The following is a 17,789-nucleotide window of genomic DNA, read 5'->3' on the forward strand; positions in this document are numbered from 1 at the left end:
TTAAAAAGACTATACTGGTTGAAAACTTTATTATAACTTCCTAGGTTTGAATTCACTTAATTAGATCTGAATGCAACTGAGAAAAATGAGCACAATGTCTTAAGAATTGAGATATTTATTCCCACTATTATTTACAGTGAGGAAAAACATGGGTGTTAGCATCATTCCCTAATTTCTTCAGAAATCCAGCCAAGCTACCTCATACTGAGATATCCTTCTCTTAGAGGTGTAAAAGCTTTCTTTCCACTGTCATCTGTGCCATTGTGGGAATAAAACAAGCTATTTCCATGCCACTTACATTTTAAAATTGCAGGGTAAAAGAATATTGGCAAGCAAAGTAAAAACTTATGACATCATGAACACACCACAATGTTAATTTACAACAGGCTGACATTCAGCAGAATTACTGGCAGCTCTTTACAAAGAATGGCAGCCCTTTATTTTTAGCACATATTAATTGTGCAAAGGAAGGTAAGGGAATGCAGGGGAGTGATCACCCATCTGTACAAGCTGTTAGCATTAACTGCAATCCATTAGATGCCATTTGCCAACAAAGACTGTTAGTGGGTTTTGGCCCCATTTCTCATTTTTTAAAAGTCTGAAGAACAAACAATTTAGAAACTTGCTTTTCTTCCCCAGCAATTCTAGTTTTAAATGAGGCTGAAAGTCCTATCCCAGTCTGAAGCATCAGATGTGCACCACATTCTGCTGCTGTGAACTGCTCCCCACCCAACTCTCTCCAGCAGCTGTTGAAGTCTATTTGGCCACCATGAAGTTTAGACCATTGTAGCAAATCCCCACACAGATTTGATACTTCACTGCAGGTGTTCTCCTTCACAGCAGTTTTTACTCCTTAACTCCTCACTAAAAGGCAAAGCAGTATGACACATTCCAGAAGTGAGGCACCTCCACAACATTAACGTGGCTATCTTCACTGTGGGAAACTGCTGTCAGCACAGGCAAGGCCATGGCTAACATAAGGATAAGATGCTGTTTCCTATGATATGGAATGTGAAGGCAATGCTCATGCATCCAGAACCCAAAACCACCAAGGGCTCAGAAAAAGCTGTTTGTTCACGTGAGTATCACGCAACAATCCACAGCTCTCAGAATGAACCAAAGACACAGCCCGAGGGAAGAAGGCACAGGAAATGGAAACATTTTCTCTGATATCAGCAACAACTGTGCCACAACCACTTCCAGCAGAAGGTGATGAGCATCAAAGTGCTCTGAAATCTGACTTTTAGAACAATAATGAAAAATGGAAAGAAGTGCAGCCAACAAACCCAGCTTTATTGTCACATGTCAGCGGCCCTGAGGGCCTCATGTCAGTAAGCAAAGTTGATAAAAAAAGCAGCCAGCTGTCCTGTATTTTTTTTTAATCCTCAAAATGGGCACATGTAAAGTGATGTGCACATGTGGCATGTCTCATTAATACTTATCATATGTGTATTCATGCATCACACAGACTACAAACAGATCTAACTCTGCCATATGCCTGTAGCTCTTCTCATTTCAACATTTATCATTATCTATAAAAACTGTGCTCTAAGAACACTATATAAGAAACAGGTCATCATATATGTATTTACCTTCATATTTTTCTTATAAGTGTCTACTTTTCTCTTACTTACAGGAATTTCTCTTACTTACATTAACTGTGTGTCTTTGGGTTTTGCCTACTCTGCCATGACAAGATGATGGTGAAAATCAGGAAAGAAAAACCTTGTCTTTAGACAAAGACAAAATGTTTTGAAGACACAAGAACCACGGATAAGAAATCTTAGCCTAGTTTGAACATTATGGACTCAAGACAGCCTTAGAAAAGCAAGAGAAAAAAGAGGAAGAGCTAAGAAAAAGTGAGAATGTAAGAAAAATAAAACCAAAAATGAACTGTATAACCCCAGACATACTAAAAAGTGAGAGGTATAAATTATTCAAAATGAAATTATGAAACTTTCATTTTATTTAGAATAAAACATTCATTTCTGTGCAGCTACTCAGCAACAGAACACAGAATCGCTCAGTCTTAATATTGTAATTATTTTAAAACACTGAAAATTGTTCCAGAGGAAGCACAAAAAACTATACTGAGAAAACTTTATTTTGTAAAAAATTTATAGTTTTTGATTAACATGTTAAAAAAAGAAAAGCAGACAAACTCTTCAGAATATCAAAATTCCCATGAAAATAACTTCCTGCAAAACTACTTCATGTGCCAGAGAAATTCTCTGGTCCTTCCAAACTTTGTGTTACTTGTGGACAGTGTCAGAATGAGCTCTTATTTGTGAAAAGTGGACAAAAGGAGTTTTATTTGGGGGATTTTCAAGTAGAAAACCCTTGTGCAAGGAAAGGATATTCCATATATTTACAAAAATCTCCTTGATTATTTATTAAGCCCCATGAGAAGGTTTCACTGGAATACAAGACTATTCAAAAAAGAAGCACTCCTTGCTTCCTTAACATCTACCTCATTTCCAAAACTCCAAGGACTTAAAGGAAAATTTCTCAGACACTGTAATTTCTTTGCTTGTATCAGTATGGATAAGCTTGTGACAATACTGGTTCTAGGACCAGAAGAATGCACAGAAGGTTAAACTGGTGAGCTGCTCAACGCTGACAAGAACTGATACACTGAAGACTGTAATTTCTTGACCATCATAGGGTTTTTTGAAGCTGATTTGCAATTAAATGGAATCCAATCCACAAAGCAGTTATGTGAACATGTATATCCTTCATCCATACAATTGCCATTATTGTTCCCCCAACCCCCAGTGCACCCTGACATACTTGTGGGTTCCATACACAACATATGGTTACTCTGAAAGTAACTCTCTGAAAGACTTGCAAAAAAATAAGCAAGAGTTCTGAAGGATTTTTTTCTTCTTCTTTTTTTTTCCTTCCCTCCCCCTCCATCTCTAAAATATCTGACATGGTCACTTCATGTGAAAGCCTGCCTAGCAAGAGACAGCACTCTACAGCTCTCTGGGACCACATTTTTATAAAAAAGAAAACTTCACTGTCCACAGGGGCAAAACACACTCACAATAACTGGCTGTGCACATAAACACACAGAAGGATGAGAAATAAAAACAACAGTGAACAAATATAAAAGAGATACAGTGTTCATACCCTGGTAAGGTCCATGCCAAGTTTGAGCTGAGAGATGAGATGGAGAATTACACTGCGTTGATCATCCATGACTCCTAAATCCTCCTCTTCGTTATCTTCAGTATCTGTCATTTCATCTTCAACTAGGATCAACTCAGAAGTTGAATGCTGAAATGAAAAGAAGCGTCACCATCTGGACAAAAAGATACAGAATGGGTATTTTCCACCACTATATATGTTTAAAAATGGAGCTGTCTTGATGGAACTGAAGACAGCCTCTGTCAAAGCCAACAAAAGATACAAAGTCAAATTAAATTAAAAAATCCAGTGATGGGTTCATGAAGCATTTCTGATCCTTTCCTCAGAATGAGAGTACTAAGTATGAGATGCTAATTTGCACATTCTCTTCTCATATTTATACTGCAGTCATGTCAGATAAATCTCATAGCATATTTAAGTAACAAGTCATCATTAAATAGAAACATGCAGTTGAAAATGAGTCTTCAAATTTGCTTCATAAATCTCCCCAGCAAATATTCATGTCGTACATAGATGCTGCATGACCTGATTTCACGGGTTTTTTTCCTTTCTCTATCCACTTTCAAAGTTAGATATTTAAGAAAGTCAAGATATTAACTAAAGAAGGTAAAAAGACAACTATAATTAAAGAACATACCTCTGAAAAGACCCAAAGACATTGGATTTTGGGAAGTACAGCAGTGCCATAACTCTTTATAACTATTTCAACACTTCATCACCTTACAGAACAACGCCTGTGCTGCTGAGTTTCCAAAAATACAAGCTGAATATCAATAGACAGGCACCATGCCAGTCCCTTCAAGAGGAACTTTACAGCAAAAGGGATAATGACTTGTGATATTTTATTTTTCCTCAGGGTTTACAATGTATAACTAACAATAATCCAAACAGGTGGTAGTTACTTTGTTCAAGCCATTGAAACCACTCTGCAAGCCTTCCAGATATGTATTCAAGTAAGCTTTTTGTACTTCAAGGGAAAAAAAACTGGGTTATGTAGATGAAAAATTACAGCCCAGCATGTCATTATTGCCCAAAGAGTCCATGCTATAAATGAGACAACACTCCCTGTAAAAGTTAGCATTCTTTCATGCTAAATTGCATTTCTGCAGGAACAGCTAGCTCATTACATAAAACAAGAAATTTTTCATCTCAGTGTGGAAGCCTACGCAACTGAAAAGTTTCACTAAAACCAGCTAATATCCAGAATTAGGTTTCAAAGGAATATTTTTGAATGATCACATTAGAGACCCCTCCAGTGAACTGCAGCTTGTGTAAGGAGAGTTTCTTTGAAATTAAGTTACTACAGAGGTTTCCAAGATCTGAATAAAGTACTTTCTCTATTTTTTTTTTAATTACTTAAATGTTTAGGTAGCTATTCCTAGAATAATAGCTCTTTGGTGAAACCCAATGACATCTGCAATACACTTTACAGTTGCTTTATTTAGAAAGTAGAATATGTAGATTACATAAAACAGAATCTGGTGAGCTGTAACCTCAACAGCTTGGAGCTTTTCAAAAGGACAAAACCACACTTTCTTCTTCCCACTCCCTTGGAAAATAAAAGGAGAGAAGATAAGCCCCTTTCTCCCAAAATGCACAGCATTATTACCCAACTGATGCCTCACTGACAAGTTCAATTAACATAAAACCTGACAACCTCACACAAAATTATCAGTCGGGGAGGGATAAAGCACTGAAGCCCGGCAGAGTCATACAGGCTATGATTTATTTGGAGGTAGCAGGGAAAAAGCAGTATCAGAACTTACAGGAGATGCTTCCACAGGAGGCTTCCCTTTGATGCAGCTTGACCTCATTGAGAGCACTGAGCTACCGAATAGGCTCCGCTGCCTCTGTTACTGCCATGAACCGAGCTTGCGGCAAACAAGCTCCAGCAGGAATTAACAGCGCTACAAAAAAAGCAAGGGAACCTCCCCTCCTCACTCCCACCCCCTCTTTTTTTTTTTTTCTCTCTCTTTCTTTTTTCTTTTTTTTTTTTTTTTTTTTTTTTTTTTTTGCTATTTGAGGGGTTGGGGAGTGTGCACCGGATGGCAATCTGCTCCTTGCGTTTCCAGTCACATGGCATTGAGATCAGGGAGCTTAAATGCACGCAGCTCCAACTGGGAAATGGTGCTGCTGTTCCCAGAGGATATCCTGATCGGCGCTTCTCCAGGAGGGAGGGGAAGGGGCACAAATTTGTGTGAGTGTGCACAAGGGAGACAGAAAGACGACAGAAAGAGAACATGCTAGCAGGTTCTCTTTCTGTCCTCTTTACATGAACGTGTAACAGCTGCATAGCCTTAAGTTGCTAACAGCATCAGAAAACAAACAAATTACCCATTACCAGTCTGCAGACTAAATGACATACTAAGAATTTTCTTTTTCTCCCAAAGAGTGCACATTTACCCAGGGCCAGAAAATGCTTCTTTCCTTCTTTCTTGATGAAATAGATGTTAGGCTTTCCTTGACTCTTAACTGTTCCTAACAAAATAGCAAGCAACGCAGAATATTCTGTGAAATTACCCCTCTATACTACCTGCAAAGCATCCTCGGTCAGAGCAAGCCACCCTATGGACACCTGGGGTGCTCACTAAAGTAGCATTTGCATTGTTCTAAATAAAAGCCTTTCTGCTCATCAGGGAGAATGAGCACAATGTAACATTAAGATCAATTGTGTTTAATGAGCACACTGTAAAGACTAAAATCTTAATTACCTTAACTTTCCCTATTCTAAGGACTTGTGCAAGGTCACCAAAAAAACCCCACAACTCAGCTATTACAGTCATCAACACACTAGCGACCTTCAGTGAATGACATGCAGACAACTGCGCTTTTCTCACTTTCCAAGGAAGAGAATTTAAGGAAGCAGTTTACAATTTATGCTACAGGAACTGAAGAGCAGTCATCTTCAGAAAGCAATATCCTTTCTATAGTTCCCTCTCTCCTCATTAGCTGTTCTACATAACTATTAATAGGCTCCTAAATTTTTAGGAGCACATAAACTAACTTTAACTAACACATATTTCTTTAACTAACACATTTTCTTAAACCAACCTGTAAGCACCACACAGTGTGAGCGGACACACACAGTCACAATACAGAGCTAGTGCATCTTTAAAGTGTCATAAAAGTTCAACCATTATTTAATTCTTTTTTCCATCCATGAAAATAGCGTGCAGTTTAGTAGCATCCAGGGCGTAAGCATTCAGCAGAATGCAAAGGATTATGTGGACTGATTATCCTTTAACGGCAGCTTTTCTGAATTATCAGACACAGACTTTTTTTTTACCTCGTCCTGTAAAACGTAACTGCACAACTGACCTAGGAAAGCAGGGATCTGCTCCACCCCTGCGTGGTCAGAGCATAATGTAAAAGCTATTGAGCTGTGCACTGCCCAGCTGGGGAATGAACAGCACAGCCTGGCGTAGGTGCTGACCCTGAGAAATCCAATACTGAACCAGTTACAAACAACCACAAAAAAGGGGCTTATATTTAAAATCATTCTAATCAAAATTGGTTTCCAATACTGGGCTGAAGCACCAGCATTTTTCAGAAAAATCTGAAGAGGAAATAAAAGATAATTTCTAAAAATCGCAGTAATAGATGCACTTCAAAGTTTAAATGACAAAGACATGAAAATACACACCGGCAGAGAGCTATTTTAAACAGGTCACCTCATTAGAACTGAGATCGATTAATTTAGAGAGGTCATCTGCAGGGACACAAAATGGATGTTCTAGTCAGCAGTCTCCAACAGAAAACATGCTGATTCTTTTTTAACAGATGAAATCTGTAAGGGTAAAAAATTGTTTCTGAAGGAACATTCTGCATTTTAAAAAAATGCTTTTAGGAAAAAACACACTGACATGCCTGGGATAGAATCACAGAGTCAAAATCTATACTTCTCTGAAAGGGCAAATATGTCTCTGTCCTTCTACAGCTTCTTCCACAAGTTAATTTTTCAAATTAACTGCTGTACTGGAAATTAACTGTTAGGTAATTAATACAGATATACAGCTCAGAGTTTCATTTTCCAACACACTTCACGAACCATACAATGCAACAATTCAAGAATGACCTGGGTCTCATCTTGGTTAGTTTTTTGAGGGGAGGAAAGGAACACACAGAATCAGAGTCTCATTTAGGTTAGAACAGACATCTTGGTATCTTCTTGTCCCTTACCCTGCTCAAGCAGGTGCATGTAAAACCAGCTGCCCAGGAGCATGCCCAGCTAAGTTTTGATTATCTCCAAGGATGGAGACTCCACAACTTCTCTGGGCAACCCATGCCAGTGTTCAATGTTCTCCGCAGCAGAAGTGCATTTGCTGGTGTTCAAATTCACTTCCAAGTGCCCACTGCCTCTTGTTTTGTCACTGGGCACTATTGAGAAAAGTCTGTCTCCCTGTTCTTCACTCCCATGAGGTATTTATGTACATTGATAAGATACACTTGAGCCTCCTCTTCTCCAGGCTGGACATCCTAGCTCCCTCAGATCCTCCTCATGGGAAGGATGCTCCAGAACTCTCCTCATCTCTGGGGTCTGTGCTGGCCTTACCCCAGTAACTCCACACCCCTCTTGCACTGGGGAGCCCAGAACTGAGCACAACACTGCAGATGTGGCCTCACCTCTGCCAAGAAGAGGGGAAGGATCTCAACCTCATGGCAACATTCTTCCTAATGCAGCCCAGGAAGCTGCTGGGCACAAAAACATTTTTGCTGGTTCATGGTCAGCTGTCCCCCAAGATCTCCGGAGAACTACTTTCCAACCAGATGGCCTCCAGCCTACACTGGTGCAAGAGTTATATCCTCAAATATCCTCCAGATAACACGAATTGGCACTTCCCTGAGGTTATCCTTAAGAGATTCCTCTGTGTCCAGACTGCCATGTTCTCTCTCTCTATGGCAGCACAACCCCCTGGCTCATCAGCCACTCCTCCCAGGTTTTTCATCACCTACAAACTTCTCAGCAGTGCACTCTGCATCATCATCCAGGTCATTAATGAAGATGTGGAACAGTGCCAGTCCCAGTATGGACCCCTGAGGTACACCACTAGTGACTGGCCTCCAACTGGACCTTGTACCACTGATCACAACCCTCTGGGCTGGGTTGCTGTGTGAGGATGTTAGAGAAGACAGGGTCAAAAGCCTTACCAACATTAAAGCAAACAACATCCACTGCTCTCCCCATAAGCACCAAGCTAGTCACTACCATTGTGAGGGGTATCATGCTGGTTAAGCATGATTTTCCCTTTGTAAGTCCATTAAGACTACTTCTAATTGTGTTCTTGTCCTTTATGTGTTTGGAGATACCTTCCAGGGTTAGTTGCTCCACAACCTTTCCAAGGCCTGAGGAAAGACTGACAAACCTGCAGGTCCCCAGATGCTACCAGAACACTCAGAGTCCCTTCTTGTCCTTTTTAAAAAAATTAATGACATTCACTTTCCTCTAGTCTACACAAACCTCTCCCAAATTCCATAACCTGTTAGAGACCCTGGAGCTGTATATGTGCAGCTTAAGTACAGCCTAACCTGTTCCCCCTCCACCAAGGGTCAAATCTGCCTCCAGACTTTCCTTCTGATCTCAAAGTCTGTTACCAGTAAAGGCCAAGGTAAAGAAGGCATAGAGTAACTCAGCCTTTTCTCCACCATGACAGTAAGCAGAGACTTAGGTATATATCCTGAGATATCAGGGACACGTATCTCAGGGACACACTGAGGACCTCATATTCTTCCTATAATTACAAAAAAGCATTCTAAGAATCTTCATTTAGGCATGAAAACATTTTTATGTGCTATAAAAAGGACTGTAGTCAGGAGCAAGAAGATGAATCTTCCAGATAAAAACATACCATTTTGTAATATTCCAAGGGAAGTATTCTTTAAGTCCTTCTATGTTCAAAAAAATGCAAAAGATTGTAAAAAAAAACCTATTTACAAAACACGTCTGCGTCAAAAGGAAGACAGAGTAAGTTAGAAGAAATATTAAAGAGAACTAACATTCTCAAACTAGACAAGGATTGTCGGATTTTCCACCTAGTCCTCTAATTATCTTTGGTCCCTATTACTGGATATAAAAGTCAAAGGCCTCATTTTGATTTTCAGATTGCCTTCAGAAACAGCATAGGTTTGCAAGCATCATTTACACTTCCATTTGTGTAACTCAAGAGCTTGCAAGCAGGTTTTCTGTGGGTGTAACATTAAATATAGCTCTGTAAGGTCAGGGAGCTTTAGCACATCTACACTAATGCCAGAAATGGGCCTCATAAGATTTTCACCGGTTTCAATACTAAAGTTAGAATTCTTTTTGTATAGCACATACAGTAAGAACACCCCAAAGTAGTAGCATATAATGAGCTGTTAGCTTCTTGCAGGGCTTGTCACTGGATCAGAAGTGACAAAACTGCACTTACTTGCATGTGCCACCTGTCTTCTTCCACTGGGCACCACACATTTAACTGCACTTACTGTAGCATTCACTTGGCAGAAAAGGCATGCAAGCTTACTGTACCCATCCCTCATTAGCAGTGATCAAATGTAGCTTGTGCAGTAAGTTGAACTTATTAAAGTATTTTACATACAGACTAGCATATTGTCCTGCTACTGGTTGTCATGGGCTGTCCCTGGCTAGGAGCCATGTGCCCACCAAAGGCACGCCTTCACTCCCTTTCTCAGCTGTGCAGGAGAGAGAAAATATCATAGAAGGCTCATGGGTTGAGTTAAGGACAGGAAGAAATCACTCACCCATTACCTCATGGCTAACACAGACTTGAATTAGGAAAATTAGTTCAATTTATTATCAATCAAGTAAGAGTAGGATAATGAGAAAATAAAAACAAATCTTGAACACCATCCTCCCACCATTTCCTCCTACACTTAACTTCACTACTTCCTACCAACTTCCCCACAGTGGCACAGGGGGACAGGGAATGGCAGCTGCAGTCAGTACTTCACACCTTGCCTGAAGGGAACTGTGATCCAGACTCTTCCCTTGCTCCAGCACAGACTCCCTCCCAAAGGGGACAGTCAGCCACAAACTTCACCAATGTGAGTCCTTCCCACGGGCTGCAGTTCTTCACAAACTTCACGTCCACAGGTGCCTCCCACAAGGTACAGTCCTTCAGGTACAGCCTGCTCCAGCATGGGTCCCCCATAGTGCCACAAATCCTACCACAAAACCTGCTCTGGTAGGATTGGCCTTCTCTCTGCATGGATCCATAAATCCAGATCCTACAAGGAATCTGCTCCAGCATAAGCTTCCACAGGGTCCCTGCCCCAGCCAGCACAGGCTTCTCCAGGGGCTGTGGGCAGGTATCTGCTTCACTGTGTCCTCCATGGGCCGCAGAGGGAGAGCCTGACCCACCATGGTCCGCACCATGGGCTGCAGAAGAATGTCTGCTCTGGCAGCTGGACTGTTTCATGTCCTTCCCCTCCTTCTGCACTGATTGTGGTGTCTGCAGCTGCTTCTCTCACATCCTCACTCCTCTCTCTGCTGCTGCTCTGCAGGGCTCCCTTTTTTTCTCCCTTCATAAGTCAGTTACCCCAGAGGCACTACGACCACCACTGATGGGCTCAGCCTCAGCCAGCAGCAGGTGATTCCTGGAGCCAGCTGGCATTGGCTCTGTCCAACACAGAGGAAGCTTCCAGCAGCTTCTCACAGAAACCACCTCTGTAGGCCCCCAATACCAAAATCTTGCCACATAAACCTACTATGGGTTTTGAAAGGAGGAATCATTCCCATACAGAAAACTGAATTTAACAGAAATGAAACCTAAATCTTGAAACAAAACAAAGTCTTGAAACACATTTACTGCCCACTGTGAAGACTGACTCCTGAAACCATCCTCATCCACTCACTTTTTCCCTAACTTCCAAATGCATTGTCATTTACAGATTATCAAGCCTAATCTTAACTATAAGACAGTAAAATGTTTTAATATCCAACAAATTCCTGATCTCTTTATATAAAATTGTTTACTCTTCAAGAGCAGTTCAAATAAAACAATTTTGAAAATACTATTCTCAATGTTTACCACTATACAATGTAAGCAGAGGAAGGTGAAAAATTGAGCTGAAGAAGTGGTGGTGAAGTCAGGTCATTGCTTGAGCCCTGGCCTCCCTCCATCTTACTGTAGTCTTATTTATGCTTTGCTTCTGGTGGCATCTGTGACTAATCATTGCAAAGAATGAGTAGATCAAAGATAAAACCTCAAATACACTGACATCCCATATGCCCACTGTAATGCTGGCACCTGGACACCAAAGTTACAGTGACTTTCAAAAAGACTTAAGGCTGTCCAGTGTTCAGGTTTGATGTTTTCAAAGCCACACAATGAGCCAGAAGAAAAGCAGATCTTAAATGGAGAATTTAGTGAGCAAAACTTCATTTTATCCTGATAAAGGTATCTTAAAGGTAGCAAAATAGGCAGGTTCAGTTCAGCTGCATTTTTTTAAATTTACTCAGAGTATTTCATAGAAACTGTTTCCTCTAATGCAGAAAAAGTGTATGACCTCAAGGGGGAATCCATCCCCTTCAAACCCCAAATCACACACCCACAGTCACACTTCTAGCATTCTGCCATTAGAGCTTAGCTCTAATAATGATGAACCAAAATTAACGTTAACTTTCAAAATACTGAAGCGATAGAGGATGAGAATCAAATGAGAAGGACTTTACAATAAAAAAGTGAATACACTATAACTTACACACAACACCACCATGGCTAGCAAAAATACCACTCCCTTTTTGTCATCTACATAGAGAACCAATCAGCAAGACAGTTACTTTCTCCTTCATATAACAAAGGAAAAATTGTATAACAGGCAGATTTTCTACTTACCTTAAGCTATGCATGCCAAGATAAATAATCTAGGCATATCTATCTGAATAGGTAAGTAACTGCTGTATCTGAGTTTGTGTTCTGACAGCGTGAGGCCAAAGCATTTATGTAACTGTGGATACATCATTCAGCACTAATAGGTCAAACCAGGTTTTATTTGGTAGAAAAAGCTTACATCAGGGAAGAATGTCTACAGAGTGCCTAGAAATTAATTTCTTGCCATATTTGTTATTCGTGTTTGGTATTTCAGGTCTTCAGAGAAAATAAAATTCTTCAAACTAGGACCATCAATGATTAAAACATCTCTTTTTTGTGTGTATGGATAATTTGTATACATTTTGTGGTTTGTTGCTTGGGGTTGTTTTTCATTGAATATGCTAAACACACTTGATGTTCAGAAAATCTCTCAGCTAGGGACAAGTGCAAGGATCAAAGTGTGGCAATCTGTCTATCACACAAGATTAATTGGATACAACATGTAATAGCAGAGACATCTACTGAACCAAGAGAAACCTATCCTTCTTCAGGAGATATCTCCTCACTGCAAAGCAAGCAAGCAAAGCAGAAATGAATCTTGACACTAACACTGCACAGACAGGCTGACACACAGACAATGCAACCAAAGAAAATGATCACAAAACCTCTACCTTAGGTGACAAATAGGTCTGCAATCTTTTCCCTTCTCAACAAAAACAATCTGCCAGGCATCTGGAGACAAGCACATTATCCAGATACTATCCACTTAGAGAACTGTACTAATGCCTTTTTGTTAATGTTTTGCAGGAGTATCTCTGGGAACAGAAGTCTTTCCATCAGTAAAGAACAAGCTCAGAAAGCTTCCTTTTCCCACACTGCAGATGTGTTTTACTATGACCTCTGACTATATTTAGGGCTGAACATAATGTAGCAGTGATGAGGACCAGACAATAAGAGATTTCAGAAGAAAAAGGACTGGTTTCTTGCTTAAAGAATAGGAGCTAGTGCATGTAACATGAAACAAAGAACATCTATGTTTATGTTGCAGTATAGCCTGTGCAATCATTCAGAAAAAATACTCAAAGCTAACTTTGAAAGTGATTATGTTTAAAAATAAAGAATCTATCAGTGACTAGACATCCTGTTAAACAGAGTTCCTCATTTGGGTTACCTTCAGCACTGTAATCCTGTTATGCACCAAATAATGTTTATTGGACAACTTCTGCCCCACATGTTCTTATTTTCTTCATAAGACAATTCCTCTTGCAAAAATCAATTTTCATAAACCTAAGGTAGTCAGTTCTGAAAATAGGCTGAAAAGCAGCTAATTCCCAAGCACAGACTCCACAGGGAAGATTAAGTATCAGTACCAGTCCACACATGCTTGTGAGCACCTTTCATGAAATGAGGGCCACTGAAGTACAGAATTGTTTAATCTGAATCCTAAAATACAAGAGGACTTTGCAGTATTGCATAAATTCAGTAAGAACTGGGAATAAATATATTTCATCACTGGTATCATAAGAAAGAAATAGTAACATGAGACTATGAAACAAAATGCATGAAGAGAAAAGCCCCATGGACTTGTCCTAAATTAAAGCAAAAAAAACCTTTGAAGGCTGGCATAAATCACAATTGTAAGATAGAGAGTATCACAGCACAAACAATTTTTAAAAAATTGTTTATGTGCCCTATACCTAATGCAATGCAGATACTAGTGAAGAACAATTTCCTTAAACATATTCAGTTTTATTTTACTAATTAAATTTCTTAGAAGTAAATGGAAACAAACAGAGTATCCAAAGTAAGTGTACAAAGCTTACAAACGACAGAGTGCAGCAGGACAGATTCCAGCCACTGCCAGGCAGCACTTCAGACACTGCAAGGGGCATGAAAGTCACATGGTTATAACTTTTGGGGAGGTGAAGACAAAAGACTGCACTGATTGCAGGTCAGTGCAGGAGAGTAGCCTGGGGGGAAAGGCTGGCAGAAAGCTGCACTCCAGACACTTGCCTGTACTACAAGGCATCCTCTCTAGAATGAGATCCTTGGGGAGAAACCCGAAGCAGTGGGTTCTTCAGGCCTCATATTCCCGTGAAGAACAGGAGGACAAACACGTTCTGGAAAGGGCCCCAGCAGGCAGGTCCCTTTTAGCTGCTCACCAGACAGTACAGCACATTGAGTATGATGCCTTTCCTTAGCAAACAACCCTTAGCTCCCATTGACATAATTCCCTAGAGAATTGCAAGATTTTCTGCGGAGAGGCTGCGGGACCCCCACTGTGGGCGGTGCTCAGGACTGGACAAGCTGACCTGATTAGCATTGCTGTCACAGTGCTGAGCTGCAGGACCTCTGGAGGCCCCTTTCAAGCCAGAGTACCCTGTGATTCCATTATGATTCTGCCTGCAATGCCCAGTAACTGAAAAGTTAGGAAGTAACAGAGCTGAAGTCATTTAGCCAGCTGTAATTCTCTTTTATGTCGCTTTGTATGCTGGCTAAGCAAATTTACTGCAGAAAAATACTGCCACATTAGTCAATAATACACCACTCACATATGCAAAGAGGGCACAAAAAGATGGACAACTACAAATTTAACCTTTACAATCATCTGGTCCTGCAATACCAATCTATATGTAAATCCAGTTCTCACAGTGCTATTCCTTGTGCGCAGTATCACACGTCAGCATATTTGTAAAAGGACAGAAATGGTAAAGACATGTTAATCCAAGCAGTATTAACAGTCTTGCCCCAAGACAACACATTTATTAAACCACCCTGACTCTTCCTGCAATTTCATTGCTCATCCACCATACACATTCACATTATTGATAAACACACACAACTCAAAAAACCCAAACAAAAATCCTTAAGTCTTTCAAAAGAAAACTGAACAATTATAAATCGCGCAGGAGAACATTCAATGTGTATGTGAAACAAATTAGGCCTAGAAGATTGTCTTCTTTAATATGTCTAACTCCTTGAGGCCAGTGGAACTCTGCTTGAAAAGCTTCTAGCAATTGTTCTCAGTCTGATGAATCAATCACTTGGTCCGTCTCAAAATGAAAACTCTCTGTTAATGTAGAAGAGTTCTGCCTTTTTCACCTGCTCCTTCCAACTCCTCCTCTGGGACAAATTTTAGAATTCAATTCTGCTATCACAGCTGGGATTTATTTCCACATTCTGGGCTTTTCAAATAAAGAACCACTACAGTTCATCACCACAAGCTGAAAAGCCCAGTTCTTTTTTTCTAGCAAGACCAGACAGAACAGCTGAAGCCTGTCTGGATGATTCACTAAGCAAGATAAAGAAATGTCAACCTAAGACAAACCCTGTAAGAAAGCTGAGCTTAACTTAGTAAGGTCTAGTTAAGGAACTGACAGTCTTAATGAGATGGGTAAGATTTCTAATGGGCAGTATCACCAAGCCCACATATACACACATACTAAGAAATAAAACTGATAACACAAAGCAAATTAACTGGCACATAACAAATCAGCACACAATCCTGAAATAAAATTACCATTGACTTCGGAGCTCCTTTAGCAAGGGGCAGAGGTTTTATACTGAATAAAGTATGCAACTGATCCACTTAAAGGTAATTTTTAAGTCTTACTGCAAGGGAACCCAAGTTCTTTATACTCCAGTGATTAGATTTCGCTGACTTTTCACTAGTAATTATGGAATGTCACATGAATCAGAACCTCATGTTTATTCAAATTAGAAGCAGATTTGGAATAAGAGGTTTTTTTACACAGAGTATTACTCTCAATTATATAGATAGCAGCTGGAACACATGCATTTTGGAGGTGGAACTGATTCAATAATAAGCAGTGGGTTTGGCTGGTGATAAAATTTGTATTATTTGCATAAACAGTTTTACTGGAGGACTGCCTGCTGACACAGTAGCAATTCCAGAAAGCTAGCAAAAAAAAAAAATCAAAATTGGCTAGATTATCTTAGTCATTGTCAGTGCTGCTGTAGCAGGCTTAGGGTCATTTAATTCTACTTTTAGTCTAATTGTACATTTAATCCTTAAATATACATTCCCTTGATTATCCTTAAATATACCTTCAATTGATTATCTCAGATCTCATTTTTTAGATGGTCTGCATAGTGAATGGATTAACTGGTACCATTTTTGCCTAGAGATTAATTTAGCTAAATCATTACAGGCCATTCACGGTGCTCTTCAGCCTGAAAAGTACTTAATCATGCAGAGGACAAAGAGCAGAGCACACTGAGAAACCCTGTAATGTCTGTACCAAACAGTGAAAAGGAACCATCAGTAATAATGCAAACATTACTTTCCCCTCTTGATCTGTTGTTCTTCCATTACTGCACTTGTGGCTAGCACTGTATGTTCATGGCTAAGCTCATGTCCCAACATCAATTATACACATTTCTGTCAAGTACAAAAAGGAATTAGGAAACACTAGAAACAAATTATACCAGGAAACAATCCACAGACCTGGACACATCTGCTGAGACACAGATAAATAAAGGTAATATTGAATTAGAAATCATTTCTTTTATCCAGCTGAGTGTCTAAAATTGCATGAGCATCTTTTAAATTATTTCATAGTATCTCTAATACATTCTGTAATAGCTCTAAAGTCATATTAGGATATATACTTACATACAAATAAAAAACAAATTACAGCTTGAAAAAAACTATCACCTGAAGAAAAGGGGAAAAAAAATACATCAACTTATAACATTAAACAATTCAGTAACTCTTCCAAATAGAACAGTTCCCTGTTACAGTTGAAAACAAGGTTCAGATCATCCAGGGGACCAAAATATCTTTAATAACCTGGACTTGACTGCCCTTGCAATCACTATCACAATTAAAACCTGCTTTAGCAGTTAGATAATCAGAGCTAAAGGCTCAATCCTACAGAGCTCAAACTTCAATCCCATTAAAAAGACACTTCCATTTGGAGCAGGCGTACAGCTGCTCATGCTCACAGGCAAGGGAAAGTTAGGGATAGGAAAGCAGAGAAACAGCACAGATAGCAGATCCATAGGATGGGAAGAATCAGCTGGCATGGCACTTTAAGGCATAAAAATCACATGAAGAGGACTATATTGCAGATCTAGCTACAGAACATTTTTTTTAGTAATTCTTAACAGAACTATTAGATCCAAAGAAAATTATTCCTTCCCTTTCAGACCCCACAAAGAAAACAGCCTGTTACCTATTTCTATTTAGCTGTCAGGGGAAGTATTTGGTCTGCAGTCACTCTTTGTCAGCTCAGAAGAGGAATTCTGACACCTAAAATGACAATTAGTTGAACTGGAATAGTTCACCCATGAAAGTGATTCACACCTTCATTCTACTTTGGCATCGAGTTTATTACAACTGAATTTACTATGAAATTCAAACCAATTAATGTCAGTATTTCTTGAAAAGAATTTCAAAATTTTTAAGCCTTAAATGAAGAAAGCAGGGTCCCATTTATGGCAGCCTGGCCAGAGACCAAGTTCACATCAGAGGTCTGAAGAGTGTAACTCTGGTACATTTCATACCAGATTGGTTCTGTTCTGCTTTAACGAAAAAATTCTAAAAATTACCTTGAAATTATAACACAACTTTTGCCATAAAGTTCTTCACTGGGGGATGCACAGGAGCATTTTACATCAATTATCATTAGATGGAGGATAGTTCTGTGCAGCACAACCCTCATCCCTTCCATCTGATGTTTCAGGTAGACAGAAAAAAAAAAAAAAAAAAAAAAAAAAAAAAAAAAAAAAACAAAACCACTAACTAAAAGTTAGAGACTTATAAAACATTAAAAACAATAAGGCAAATAAGACACAAAATTGCTT

At 39.5% G+C, this 17,789-nt stretch overlaps 1 protein-coding gene across 1 annotated transcript in view; it reads right to left on the minus strand.

Annotated features, from left to right (window-relative positions):
• The window catches only part of OSBPL10 (oxysterol binding protein like 10), a 113,425-nt gene that overhangs the window by 20,012 nt on the left and 75,624 nt on the right, over positions 1-17,789 (minus strand). The window contains exon 7 of the mRNA XM_058035797.1: positions 3,133-3,279. Within this exon, the coding sequence (XP_057891780.1) occupies positions 3,133-3,279 (147 nt within the window). The remainder of the gene's footprint in view (positions 1-3,132; positions 3,280-17,789) is intronic.

This window comes from Melospiza georgiana, chromosome 1 (genome assembly GCF_028018845.1).
Source record: "Melospiza georgiana isolate bMelGeo1 chromosome 1, bMelGeo1.pri, whole genome shotgun sequence".
NCBI lineage: Eukaryota > Metazoa > Chordata > Aves > Passeriformes > Passerellidae > Melospiza > Melospiza georgiana.